At 36.9% G+C, this 15,158-nt stretch overlaps 4 protein-coding genes across 4 annotated transcripts; all 4 read left to right on the top strand.

Moving 5' to 3' along the window:
- The first annotated feature begins 2,612 nt into the window (after positions 1-2,612).
- LOC130182496 (odorant receptor 131-2-like) lies at positions 2,613-3,584 on the top strand. The gene has a single exon (XM_056397487.1). The coding sequence runs from the start codon at positions 2,613-2,615 to the stop codon at positions 3,582-3,584; it is 972 nt and encodes a 323-aa protein (XP_056253462.1).
- Positions 3,585-6,065: 2,481 nt separating this feature from the next.
- LOC130182499 (odorant receptor 131-2-like) lies at positions 6,066-7,028 on the top strand. Its single transcript, XM_056397490.1, has one exon. It carries the CDS (start codon positions 6,066-6,068, stop codon positions 7,026-7,028), a length of 963 nt encoding a protein of 320 aa, XP_056253465.1.
- A 2,504-nt stretch (positions 7,029-9,532) lies between these two features.
- LOC130182498 (odorant receptor 131-2-like) lies at positions 9,533-10,504 on the top strand. The gene has a single exon (XM_056397489.1). The coding sequence runs from the start codon at positions 9,533-9,535 to the stop codon at positions 10,502-10,504; it is 972 nt and encodes a 323-aa protein (XP_056253464.1).
- Positions 10,505-14,087: 3,583 nt separating this feature from the next.
- Positions 14,088-15,059, top strand: LOC130182497 (odorant receptor 131-2-like). Its single transcript, XM_056397488.1, has one exon. The coding sequence runs from the start codon at positions 14,088-14,090 to the stop codon at positions 15,057-15,059; it is 972 nt and encodes a 323-aa protein (XP_056253463.1).
- The last annotated feature ends 99 nt before the right edge of the window (positions 15,060-15,158 follow it).

The raw sequence follows: 15,158 nt of genomic DNA, 5'->3' as shown, positions 1-15,158 counted from the left end.
CTGCATTTAATGATGGCATTTATGATCTACTCTTGAGTATATGTTCCATATCAATATATTAGCAATAAAAAACACATTGGTTTAGTATTGTAATAGTGCTATATTTTTCGCTGAATGCTTTATGGTCATCACATACTACATTACATACGTTTTTTTTATTGTTTGCAATTGCAATAAGGAGGAATATAACATTCATATGCATACATAATAACCCAAATACAATAACGTCAACAGCTGTGTTGCATAACATCTTTTCAGCAAGAAGACAAGGCAGATAACTAAGTGTATAATTAAAAAGGCATCGTATCACAAATAGTATTTCAAAAATCAAGAGAGACCTGTTATTGGACATAGTCACCTGTCACAGTCTAGATTTTTTTTAAATCTGAAAACAGAGCAAAGAGAAGGTCCTGACTGTAACAGGGCACAAATTGAAAGCTTGACACAAGAAACAAATTTGTAGAAACAAATTTTAGAATTTATTTACCAATTTAGAATTTGTTTTTAGAAATTTCAGAATTTATTTACCAATATGCAAAATCTCTTTTTTCCTTTCTGAATTTTTTTCCTGTGTAATAATGTTGATTTATCAATACAAAAATCTATAATATCAAAAATAAACAGAATACATAAGCTAGTGACAACAGTTTTTCAGATACTTTCTACTCAGGTGTCTAATGACATCTTACCATTTTACTCTGGGAGTGGAGGCTTCGGCCTGCACTCCTTTGTTGTTCCAATAAGCAGTATCCTTAATGGGTGTCAGAAGACCAGATTCCAGTGCCAGTTCAACTGAAACAGGATCGTGTCTGGGGAGGGTGTTAGCTGGATCAGGTTCAGCATGGCAGATAGTCAGAGGTTTGCAAGTGATCAGTGTTGATACTCCAGTTAACCTGGTGCTGTTAGCTATTATTAACAGCCTGCAGACTATACTTTTTGACAATTACAAATTTGGTGTAAGTTACTGATCCTTTCCTTGTCATCAACTACTTGTTTTTGTGTAAAAGTTGTTAACATGTTGTGTAAACACACAGTTAAACAAGGCACCAAGCTGCAGGACAAGAGCCGGGGTTCTAACGGTGGGACATGAACACCACCTTTGGCCCCTATTCCAGTCTCTACAACATGCCAAATTAAAATGAATGTCATGCATTTCTACATTTTCATGACCACCATATGCAAATAATATTGAGTTCAAAATGTACAGTAGAACAAGAACCACACACTTCACGCAAGGATATTATATTCACCATTGTTTTCATATCCTAAACAAGCAGAGCGCAGCAGTAACAGATGATGTAAAAAAAAAGCTCAAACATACAGCTTCAAGTTTCTATAAATTTACACCCTCATAGCATTAATGCAAGAACAAAATGAATGTACTAATATAAAAGTGAATGATCGCAATCATAGATTCCAAACTAGCTTTGTTTTCCTTCCATATTACATCCTTCATTCATTCTTAAATTAATAATTAAATAATACTGTATAGAAGGTGCCCCACTGAAAATATTTCAATTGATATATTTCATCACAGATGAATAACTAAACAACAGATTAGACAATTTCATTACTTCATGTTTTGTCAAACAAATCCTCAAGCAATGGTGAGGGTTAATTTCCGACATCTTGTTGATTACATATAGCGATTGGCCTGTGAGCCCATTCCTGATACAAACATGAAGCAGTTCTGCACACCCCAAATGAAAAACATTAAGAGACAGCCTGTTAAGGGACAGAAAGCCAAGGTAAAACCTTAAAGGGATTTTTTGACGGCCCACTGGCCCACCAATGTGGCGGTATATCTCCCGGTGCTTCTCACTGACAGTCTGATTATGACATATGGTCAGTTGCCAATGGATTTGTATGAGGCTGTGATTGGTTGGATGGCCGTTCAATCAATCTAACTTTAACAATACATTTTCATGAATGAGGAACTCAGTTTCACTTCATCAATAACTAACGCAGTAAAGGTGCAGGTGTCACAACAACCATGTCAACCACAGGTGCAATGTGCCTGCCAACATGATACCTTTAGCGTGAGAATCACAAAAATTGGTCTTTGTAACCAAACAGAATTATTCCAATTTGTACTGGCTCTGATAAAATGATATAAATAAATCTGATCAACTTTATCAGACTTATCGGGAAACCGCTAAAGAAACGAAAAGATACGTGAAAATGTGTATAAAGACATTTACTCAGAGTTCAATAGCATTTCAGAAAAAGCATAAATTTATTTCCAGCTTTAAGTGCACTCTAGCCAGAAGAGAAACTAATATACATGAAACAGACTATTGGGTGTCCATGTAGTGTCATGAAGTGGGTGGGTAAACTGAGCTAAGATATAGTATGTGAAGATAGACATGCCCTGCAGACCAGCTCTGCTCACATGGAATAAACCACAGCTTCTAACCTGCTAACTGTCGGCAAAGGAAAATGCATGTGGATAATTTTCTTCTTTGATTGTGAAGGTAACAGGTATCTGTACTCTAAAGATGACATGTCTTCACTGTTTTTGGAATGCAAACTGCAAAAAAAGTGTTGTGCTCTTGTGTTTAAATTACATCAACAAATTCATATTTAATTTTTATCTTAAATGCTTCTCTAAAATGTCATATGCAAACCAATCTCAGACTCTCAATATCATCAATCTCAACATCACTGGTCAACAGTATCAGGGATTGCTGGAAAGAGTCTTGTTTTCCACTCTGATTGGAATGCCATGCTGTGTGTTCCTCTTCATCAATGGCACCATGCTTTTTACCCTGAGGAGTAAACTGGTGTTTCGGGAGACCTCCCGTTACATTCTTCTGTATAACCTCCTTTTTGCAGACACTGCTCAGCTAGCCTTCGGCCAGTTACTATATATATTTGCTGCTGGTAGAATAAGGCTGACATATCCAGTGTGTGGTGTTCTTGTTATGCTCACCAAGCTCACAAATGACATCTCTCCTCTCACACTGGTGGTGATGTCTCTGGAGAGATATGTAGCTGTGTGCTTCCCACTGAGGCACGCTACCATCGCCACCATCAGAAACACAGCAGTGGCTATCATTGTGGTTTGGGCCATTAGTTTACTAAATGTCTTCACTCGAATTCTTTTACTCTTAAATTTTCCATTTGAAGACCTGGAGAGCCTGCAGATAAAGGATGTTTGCTCTGATATACAAATGTTGCTTGATCCAATAACTGATCATTATGACAAAGCCTACACTTACTGTCTGTTTGTATCTGCTACTGTGGCAATCATTTCGTCTTATATTGGTGTGATGATAGCAGCCAGGTCAGCCTCTGCAGACAAAGCTTCAGCTCATAAGGCTCGTAACACACTGCTGCTGCATCTGGTGCAGCTGGGCCTCAGTCTCCTCTCAACTATGCACACCTCTATTGTTCAATCACTATCAACAATCATGCAAAGGTTAGCAATTGTACGTATCAAGAGTGTTTTTTATGTGTTCATCTATATCCTCCCCAGATGTCTGACTTCTCTTATCTATGGGCTCAGAGATCAGACCATCAGGCCCATCCTCTTGTACCATCTATGCTGTCGACTGACACTCAGCTGTCCAAGCCGAGGTTGAGGTCTCACCCTAAATTACAGTTGGCTTAGTCCTGCAACAGGGCACTTTTTTTTTGCCTGAATTACTTATGGCCAGCAAAGCACAACTGCCTTTGCAGTATGAATTATAAAGTAGTATTTGCTCAACGTGTTTTTAATTGTTTATGATTGGAATAAGCAAAAGGAATATAATGTTTGTATACATAAATAATCCCTGGCTCATTCACGATAAATATATGTAACCCCACTACAATGGAGTCCCCAGCCCTGTTGCATAACATGTTCTTTTCAGCAGCATTACATGGCAGATAACTCATAATTTAAAGGCAACATGCATATCACACATAGTATCAAACAGAATTTACTTTGGCTGTTGATATTTATAATAATACATAAGTTAAATAATATATAACAGCTTAGAATAACTACTACTACTACTATTCTCTCTCTTTCTCTCACTCTCTTTCCCCCCTGTATTTATATAATGAACCTGTGAAGAAAATTACAATTTTGTTCAATGTGAATGTACTGTATGTTTATGTGTATGTTTTGCTGGTCATTTCAATTGAGAAGAAAACAACATATGAAATTATTATAAACTAATTTAAATTCAATTACATCTGACATCTTGCAAATCCATAAAATTCTAATAGAAGTTTCCCTATGAAATGCATGCAACACCAGCGCTCACAGGGAGCAGGCAGGAATACTACGACTTCAGTAAATCAGGAAATCAAACTGATATATATATCAATGTATATATGTCTATCTACAGTATCTGGTAGTACTTTATATCATGTATAACAATCACTCAGGCTACCATTTATGTTGTTCTTTTTTGTGTGATTACGTGTTAATGCTGAGTTTTAATTTTTAAAGATATTTTTGGGCAATTTTCCCTTCATTTGACAGTCTAAAGAGAGAGGACTGTGGGGACATAGTTATATGGTATGTTCCTTAACCATCTGGCCACGAGATCCCACAGTGCTTGTTTGTATGTGCAACTGTCTTTTAAGCTGTTTCTATCACACCACTGAAAAGTACTACAAACAAAGACTAAAACTGCACTGACCTCATGTATTTTTCATCAGGGCCTCCACAGGATCATGAATGAAAATTAAAAACTTTCAACACTTTCTGACATTTTGTAAATTAAAACTTAATGGAATAATTGAATTTATTGTGAGTATGAATTCTTTGAGAAATAAGAGAGTTAAAGTTGAAAACAGCAACTAAAAAGTGACTTTCACCCAAGAAGAGAATGGTGTTACCAAGATAAAAACACAGCGTATGCGTGTATGGATGAGAGTCAGAGAAATTGAACTTCATTTGTCAATCAACAAATGAATTAAGACTGCATTGCTGTATTGGCACCTTATCAAACTACAGACATTTTGCCAAAAACATTTAATTTAATTTAGTTCAATTTTTCTCTTCAACCTAGTTAACTCCAGGTAGTACATTTATTTGCTTGTCTTCTAAAACAATGATCTGTTAAAGAAAAGGCTAATTAGTCTATGTATGTACAATATTAGTTTAAGCTATAGTAAAAATTGTAAATAAGAACAAAGATTTTGTAATATATTTTAATGCGTGACAGTTATAAGTTTACTTTTTCAAGTAGGGAACAGTATAATGAATTACTATTTCAATTCCACTAACAATCGCAAAGGGGTTAGAACCTGAAAACTGTAACTTGGGCTACAATTTCTTTGAGCTTTCAGGGCATCATTTATTACAATCAAAGCAAGAAAATCACAGGCGATGATCCCAGGTTGAAGCCCTTTTGAACTCAACAGAAGGAAGCTGCTCAATCAGCCAAAATTGCAGCCACAAGCAGCAACAAGCAGGTTTCAGGTTCCACAAAGCAAAACAAAGTCATTGCAGTTAGTTTAATTCTAATAAAAGGATTGAGACGAATAAGACACTTGTTTCAATTTGGTAGCAAGCTGACCTAGAGTTTTGGAGGAGATGTCAACAGACATTTCATGGTTTTGGCTCATTCCAGCTCACAGAAATTTCAGCTGTGGCAGAAGACAAATCATAATAATAAACCAACACTAAAGATTAAGTGTTCTGGCCCTTCAGGGGTTTAACATTTACAACAATATAACAATAACACCACCTACAAGCAAGACACGTTCTGCTCTCATTCCCAATACTGAGAATAGAACATGGACCACACTATTGGGTGTCCACGTAGTGTCATGAAGTGGGTGGGTAAACTGAGCTAAGATATAGCATGTGAGGACAGACAAGCCCTGCAGACCAGCTCTGCTCACATGGAATTAACCATGGACTCTAAACTGCTAACTGTCGGCACAGGGAAAATGCACATGAATAATTTTCTGATTTACAAGCAAATGTAAAAGGTATCTGTACTCTAAAGATGACATGTCTTCACTGTTTTAGGAATGCAAACTGCAAAAAAAGTGTTGTGCTTTTGTGCTTCAATTACATCAACAAGTTCATATTTATTCTTTGTCCTAAATGCTTCTCTAAAATGTCATATGCAAACCAATCTCAGACTATCAATCTCAACATCACTGGTCAACAGTATCAGGGATTGCTGGAAAGAGTCTTGTTTTCCACTCTGATTGGAATGCCATGCTGTGTGTTCCTCTTCATCAATGGCACCATGCTTTTTACCCTGAGGAGTAAACTGGTGTTTCGGGAGACCTCCCGTTACATTCTTCTGTATAACCTCCTTTTTGCAGACACTGCTCAGTTGGCATTTAGCCAGTTACTATATATATTTGCTACTTGTAGAATAAGGCTGACATATCCAGTGTGTGGTGTTCTTTGCATGTTCACCACACTAACAAATGGCATCTCTCCTCTCACACTGGTGGTGATGTCTCTGGAGAGATATGTAGCTGTGTGCTACCCACTGAGGCACGCTACCATCGCCACCATCAGAAACACAGCAGTGGCTATCATTGTGGTTTGGGCCATTAGCTTACTAAATGTCTTCACTCGAATTCTTTTACTCTTAAATTTTCCATTTAAAGACCTGGAGAGCCTGCAGATGACAGATGTTTGCTCTAATATACAAATGTTGCTTGATCCAATAACTGATCATTATGACAAAGCCTACACTTACTGTCTGTTTGTATCTGCTACTGTGGCAATCATTTCGTCTTATATTGGTGTGATGATAGCAGCCAGGTCAGCCTCTGCAGACAAAGCTTCAGCTCATAAGGCTCGTAACACACTGCTGCTGCATCTGGTGCAGCTGGGCCTCAGTCTCTTCTCAACTATGCACACCTCTATTGTTCAATCACTATCAACAATCATGCAAAGGTTAGCAATTGTACGTATCAAGAGTGTTTTTTATGTGTTCATCTATATCCTCCCCAGATGTCTGACTTCTCTTATCTATGGGCTCAGAGATCAGACCATCAGGCCCATCCTCTTGTACCATCTATGCTGTCGACTGACACTCAGCTGTCCAAGCCGAGGTTGAGGTCTCACCCTAAATTACAGTTGGCTTAGTCCTGCAACAGGGCACTTTTTTTGCCTGAATTATTTATGGCCAGCAAAACACAACTGCCTTTGCAGTATGAATTATAAAGTAGTATTTGCTCAACGTGTTTTTAATTGTTTATGATTGGAATAAGCAAGAGGATTATAACATTTGTATACATAGATAATCCATGGCTCAGTCAAGATAAATATATGTAACCCCACTACAATGGAGTCCCCAGCCCTGTTGCATAACATCTTCTTTTCAGCAGCATTACATGGCAGATAACTCATAATTTAAAAGGCAACATGCATATCACAAATAGTATCAAACAGAATTCACTTTGGCTGTTGATATTTATAATAATAAAGTTGGATGATATTATACGGCTTAGAGTAACTACTACTACTACTACTACTACTACTACTACTCCTACTTCTATTCTCTCTTTCTCTCACTCCCTTTCCCCCCTGTATTTATATAATGAACCTGTGAAGAAAATTACATTTTTGCTCAATGTGAATGTACTGTATGTTTATGTGTATGTTTTGCTGGTCATTTCAATCGAGAAGAAAACAAGATATGAAATTATTATAAACTAATTTAAATTCAATTACATCTGACATCTTGCAAATCAATAAAATTCTAATAGAAGTTTCCCTATGAAATGCATGCAACACCAGCGCTCACAGGGAGCAGGCAGGAATACTACGACTTCAGTAAATCAGGAAATCAAACTGATATATATATATCAATGTATATATGTCTATCTACAGTAGCTGGTAGTACTTTATATCATGTATAATAATCACTCAGGCTACCATTTATGCTGTTCTTTTTTGTGTGATAACGTGTTAATGCTAAGTTTTTATTTTTAAAGATATTTTTGGGCAATTTTCCCTTCATTTGACAGTCTAAAGAGAGAGGACTGTGGGGACATAGTTATATGGTATGTTCCTTAACCATCTGGCCATGAGATCCCACAGTGCTTGTTTGTATGTGCAACTGTCTTTTAAGCTGTTTCTATCACACCACTGAAAAGTACTACAAACAAAGACTAAAACTGCACTGACCTCATGTATTGTTCATCAGGGCCTCCACAGGATCATGAATGAAAGTTAAAAACTTTCAACACTTTCTGACATTTTGTAAATTAAAACTTAATGGAATAATTGAATTTATTGTGAGTATGAATTCTTTGAGAAAATAAGAGAGTTAAAGTTGAAAACAGCAACTAAAAAGTGACTTTCACCCAAGTAGAGAATGGTGTTATCAAGATAAAAACACAGCGTATGCGTGTATGGATGAGAGTCAGAGAAATTGAACTTCATTTTTCAATCAACAAATGAATTAAGACTGCATTGCTGTATTGGCACCTTATCAAACTACAGACATTTTGCCAAAAACATTTAATTTAATTTAGTTTAATTTTTCTCTTCAACCTAGTTAACTCCAGGTAGTACATTTATTTGCTTGTCTTCTAAAACAATGATCTGTTAAAGAAAAAGCTAATTAGTCTATGTATGTACAATATTAGTTTAATCTATAGTAAAAATTGTAAATAAGAACAAAGATTTTGTAATATATTTTATGCGTGACAGTTATAAGTTTACTTTTTCAAGTAGGGAACAGTATAATGAATTACTATTTCAATTCCACTAACAATCGCAAAGGGGTTAGAACCTGCAAACTGTAACTTGGGCTACATTTTCTTTGAGCTTTCAGGGCATCACTTATTACAATCAAAGCAAGAAAATCACAGGCGATGATCCCAGGTTGAAGCCCTTTTGAACTCAACAGAAGGAAGCTGCTCAATCAGCCAAAATTATAGCCACAAGCAGCAACAAGCAGGTTTCAGGTTCCACAAAGCAAAACAAAGTCATTGCAGTTAGTTTAAATCTAATAAAAGGATTGAGACGAATAAGACACTTGTTTCAATTTGGTAGCAAGCTGACCTAGAGTTTTGGAGGAGATGTCAACAGACATTTCATGGTTTTGGCTCATTCCAGCTCACAGAAATTTGAGCTGTGGCAGAAGACAAATAATAATAATAAACCAACACTAAAGATTAAGTGTCCTGGCCCTTCAGGGGTTTAACATTAACAACAATACAACAATAACACCACGTACAAGCAAGACACGTTCTGCTCTCATTCCCAATACTGAGAATAGAACATGGACCACACTATTGGGTGTCCACATGGTGTCATGAAGTGGGTGGGTAAACTGAGCTAAGATATAGCATGTGAGGACAGACAAGCCCTGCAGACCAGCTCTGCTCACATGGAATTAACCATGGACTCTAAACTGCTAACTGTCGGCACAGGGAAAATGCACATGAATAATTTTCTGATTTACAAGCAAATGTAAAAGGTATCTGTACTCTAAAGATGATATGTCTTCACTGTTTTAGGAATGCAAACTGCAAAAAAAGTGTTGTGCTCTTGTGTTTAAATTACATCAACAGATTCATATTTAATTTTTATCTTAAATGCTTCTCTAAAATGTCATATGCAAACCAATCTCAGACTCTCAATATCATCAATCTCAACATCACTGGTCAACAGTATCAGGGATTGCTGGAAAGAGTCTTGTTTTCCACTCTGATTGGAATGCCATGCTGTGTGTTCCTCTTCATCAATGGCACCATGCTTTTTACCCTGAGGAGTAAACTGGTGTTTCGGGAGACCTCCCGTTACATTCTTCTGTATAACCTCCTTTTTGCAGACACTGCTCAGTTGGCATTTAGCCAGTTACTATATATATTTGCTACTTGTAGAATAATGCTGACATATCCAGTGTGTGGTGTTCTTTGCATGTTCACCACACTAACAAATGACATCTCTCCTCTCACACTGGTGGTGATGTCTCTGGAGAGATATGTAGCTGTGTGCTACCCACTGAGGCACGCTACCATCGCCACCATCAGAAACACAGCAGTGGCTATCATTGTGGTTTGGGCCATTAGTTTGCTAAATGTCTTCACTCGAATTCTTTTACTCTTAAATTTTCCATTTAAAGACCTGGAGAGCCTGCAGATGACAGATGTTTGCTCTGATATACAAATGTTGCTTGATCCAATAACTGATCATTATGACAAAGCCTACACTTACTGTCTGTTTGTATCTGCTACTGTGGCAATCATTTCGTCTTATATTGGTGTGATGATAGCAGCCAGGTCAGCCTCTGCAGACAAAGCTTCAGCTCATAAGGCTCGTAAAACACTGCTGCTGCATCTGGTGCAGCTGGGCCTCAGTCTCTTCTCAACTATGCACATCTCTATTGTTCAATCACTATCAACAATCATGCAAAGGTTAGCAATTGTACGTATCAAGAGTGTTTTTTATGTGTTCATCTATATCCTCCCCAGATGTCTGACTTCTCTTATCTATGGGCTCAGAGATCAGACCATCAGGCCCATCCTCTTGTACCATCTATGCTGTCGACTGACACTCAGCTGTCCAAGCCGAGGTTGAGGTCTCACCCTAAATTACAGTTGGCTTAGTCTTGCAACAGGGCACTTTTTTTTTGCCTGAATTACTTATGGCCAGCAAAACACAACTGCCTTTGCAGTATGAATTATAAAGTAGTATGTGCTCTACGTGTTTTTAATTGTTTATGATTGGAATAAGCAAAAGGAATATAATGTTTGTATACATAGATAATCCCTGGCTCAGTCAAGATAAATATATGTAACCCCACTACAATGGAGTCCCCAGCCCTGTTGCATAACATCTTCTTTTCAGCAGCATTACATGGCAGATAACTCATAATTTAAAGGCAACATGCATATCACACATAGCATCAAACAGAATTTACTTTGGCTGTTGATATTTATAATAATACATAAGTTAAATAATATAATACAGCTTAGAATAACTACTACTAGTACTACTACTACTATTACTACTACTACTATTCTCTCTCTCTCTTTCTCTCACTCTCTTCCCCCCTGTATTTATATAATGAACCTGTGAAGAAAATTACATTTTTGCTCGATGTGAATGTACTGTATGTTTATGTGTATGTTTTGCTTCATTTGACAGTCTTAAGAGAGAGGACTGTGGGGACATAGTTATATGGTGTGTTCCTTAACCATCAGGCCACGAGATCCCACAGTGCTTGTTTTTATGTGCAACTGTCTTTTTATGCTGTTTCTTTTACACCACTGAAAAGTACTACAAACAAAGACTAAAATAACTACACAAGAAATGATTATTTCTTGTATATATATCTATACATATATAGATATATATACTTATAGTATGTGCCAAACATACTTTAAACATTTGGAAAAATGCATTAACCACAGAATGTTGTTCAAATGTGGTTTGTCTGCATCTCAGTGCATCCTCATATATTGTTCATCAGGGCCTCCACAGGATCATGAATGAAAATTAAAAACTTTCAACACTTTCTGACATTTTATAAACAAACAATTAATGGAATAATTGAGAAAATGATCAGTATAAATTCTTTGAGAAATAAGAGAGTTAAAGTTGAAAACAGCAACTAAAAAGTGACTTTCACCCAAGTAGAGAATGGTGTTACCAAGATAAAAACACAGCGTATGCGTGTATGGATGAGATTCAGAGAAATTGAACTTCATTTGTCAATCAACAAATGAATTAAGACTGCATTGCTGTATTGGCACCTTATCAAACTACAGAAATTTTGCCATAAACATTCAATTTAATTTAGTTTAATTTTTCTCTTCAACCTAGTTAACTCCAGGGAGTACATTTATTTGCTTGTCTTCTAAAACAATGATCTGTTAAAGAAAAAGCTAATTAGTCTATGTATGTACAATATTAGTTTAATCTATAGTAAAAATTGTAAATAAGAACAAAGATTTTGTAATATATTTCAATGCATGACAGTTATAAGTTTAATTTTTCAAGTAGGGAACAGTATAATGAATTACTATTTCAATTCCACTAACAATCGCAAAGGGGTTAGAACCTGAAAACTGTAACTTGGGCTACATTTTCTTTGAGCTTTCAGGGCATCACTTATTACAATCAAAGCAAGAAAATCACAGACGATGATCCCACGTTGAAGCCCTTTTGAACTCAACAGAAGGAAGCTGCTCAATCAGCCAAAATTACAGCCACAAGCAGCAACAAGCAGGTTTCAGGTTTCACAAAGCAAAACAAAGTCGTTGCAGTTAGTTTAATTCTAATAAAGAAAGGATTGAGACAAATAAGACACTTGTTTCATTATCAAAAAGCCTGCAACATTTCTACAATTGCATCCTCAACATTCAAAATGCTTCAGTAAACCTATTCCCAAACCACGACTGAAGATACATACCCACAATTTGTGATGAATGAATTAGATGGCCATTTTCCTGCAAAGTCCGACCACTCATGAAGTTTATTGGCCAATATCTTGAAAACTAAATAAGATATCAACAAGTTTTATACAACTGTTGATAAGCTTGGTCCAATGATGATCTACAGACAATTCGGTAGCAAGCTGACCTAGAGTTTTGGAGAAGATGTAAAGAAAGTATTTTTCTAAAAATACAAAATGATTGAAAATCCATCATGGTAGGGCTGCCAGTAATTAATGTTTTCTATCAATTAATCTATCGACTATTTCATCTATTTAACTAATCTATTTAGGTCGATTAACCTTAAAAATTAATTTTCTGCCAAAATATGTAATTGATACATTGGCACCGTTAATCAATGTAGAATGAACCCAGATTCTGTCCTAAAAATTTTCTCAAAAAGGTACTCAATGAAAATGCTATTACAACAGACAAATGACTTCATGGCTTTATGAGTGTATGTAGCAGTTACAAGGACAATCGATATTCAAAAGCTCTCCCGACTAATGAATAGACAACACTAACAAATTAAGTAATCCTTTACATTTTTGATAGTGATCGCACTGTGAGCCATAAAAATTATTATTAATCACAAAATAACACTGGTTACACAAACCTATAGTGAGGATATTTGAACTGTGATCTGCTCATCCCTCCAAAGTCTGGGACAAGTCACTAACCAGCTAAGTAGATTTTATCTTAATCTGATTCATAACCTTATTTTTTTTCATTACTACACAATGTTTTTTTAAATTATAATTTAAAAACAAATATTTAGAAAAGGATTATAATTTATTCATATTTTAAATACAACTAAATGCTGCTTCTAAAGCCGCAACAGTAATGTTCACAACAGCAAAGTCACTATAAACCCAATATCTCACTGGAAACAAACCTAAAATATCAGTTAAGTAAATAATATATCTGTCATCAAAATATTGGCCGAAGTTTAGACAGAATGAAGAGCACAGATATCAGTCAGTGTTAGTCCTTCCTCCTATCCTCTGTATTTCTCCTTGCTGCTGATGTGATTCACTGCCTGCCGGTACTGCTGGTAGAGAAGGCTGGTTTGTCTCAGTCAGTAGCTCAGTTTACAACTAATGTCCACATTTCAAGATTACCTTAATAACAACACCACAATCTGGAAAACTGGGCTGACATTTCTTGGAAAGCATTTGTACATCATTTCCAGTTATTGGGCCAAATTTCATGGTTTTGGCTCATTCCAGCTCACAGAAATTTGAGCTGTGGCAGAAGACAAATAATAATAATAAACCAACACTAAAGATTAAGTGTCCTGGCCCTTCAGGGGTTTAACATTAACAACAATACAACAATAACACCACGTACAAGCAAGACACGTTCTGCTCTCATTCCCAATACTGAGAATAGAACATGGACCACACTATTGGGTGTCCACGTAGTGTCATGAAGTGGGTGGGTAAACTGAGCTAAGATATAGCATGTGAGGACAGACAAGCCCTGCAGACCAGCTCTGCTCACATGGAATTAACCATGGACTCTAAACTGCTAACTGTCGGCACAGGGAAAATGCACATGAATAATTTTCTGATTTACAAGCAAATGTAAAAGGTATCTGTACTCTAAAGATGACATGTCTTCACTGTTTTAGGAATGCAAACTGCAAAAAAAGTGTTGTGCTTTTGTGCTTCAATTACATCAACAAGTTCATATTTATTCTTTGTCCTGAATGCTTCTCTAAAATGTCATATGCAAACCAATCTCAGACTCTCAATATCATCAATCTCAACATCACTGGTCAACAGTATCAGGGATTGCTGGAAAGAGTCTTGTTTTCCACTCTGATTGGAATGCCATGCTGTGTGTTCCTCTTCATCAATGGCACCATGCTTTTTACCCTGAGGAGTAAACTGGTGTTTCGGGAGACCTCCCGTTACATTCTTCTGTATAACCTCCTTTTTGCAGACACTGCTCAGTTGGCATTTAGCCAGTTACTATATATATTTGCTGCTTGTAGAATAATGCTAACATATCCAGTGTGTGGGGTTCTTTGCATGTTCACCAGACTAACAAATGACATCTCTCCTCTCACACTGGTGGTGATGTCTCTGGAGAGATATGTAGCTGTGTGCTACCCACTGAGGCATGCTACCATCGCCACCATCAGAAACACAGCAGTGGCTATCATTGTGGTTTGGGCTATTAGCTTACTAAATGTCTTCACTCGAATTCTTTTACTCTTAAATTTTCCATTTAAAGACCTGGAGAGCCTGCAGATGACAGATGTTTGCTCTGATATACAAATGTTGCTTGATCCAATAACTGATCATTATGACAAAGCCTACACTTACTGTCTGTTTGTATCTGCTACTGTGGCAATCATTTCGTCTTATATTGGTGTGATGATAGCAGCCAGGTCAGCCTCTGCAGACAAAGCTTCAGCTCATAAGGCTCGTAACACACTGCTGCTGCATCTGGTGCAGCTGGGCCTCAGTCTCTTCTCAACTATGCACAACTCTATTGTTCAATCACTATCAACAATCATGCAAAGGTTAGCAATTGTACGTATCAAGAGTGTTTTTTATGTGTTCATCTATATCCTCCCCAGATGTCTGACTTCTCTTATCTATGGGCTCAGAGATCAGACCATCAGGCCCATCCTCTTGTACCATCTATGCTGTCGACTGACACTCAGCTGTCCAAGCCGAGGTTGAGGTCTCACCCTAAATTACAGTTGGCTTAGTCCTGCAACAGGGCACTTTTTTTTTGCCTGAATTACTTATGGCCAGCAAAGCACAACTGCCTTTGCAGTA

Source organism: Seriola aureovittata, chromosome 15, assembly GCF_021018895.1.
Source record: "Seriola aureovittata isolate HTS-2021-v1 ecotype China chromosome 15, ASM2101889v1, whole genome shotgun sequence".
NCBI lineage: Eukaryota > Metazoa > Chordata > Actinopteri > Carangiformes > Carangidae > Seriola > Seriola aureovittata.
The sequence above is the reverse complement of the archived record's forward strand: the minus strand, read 5'-3'. Positions and strand labels throughout refer to the sequence as shown.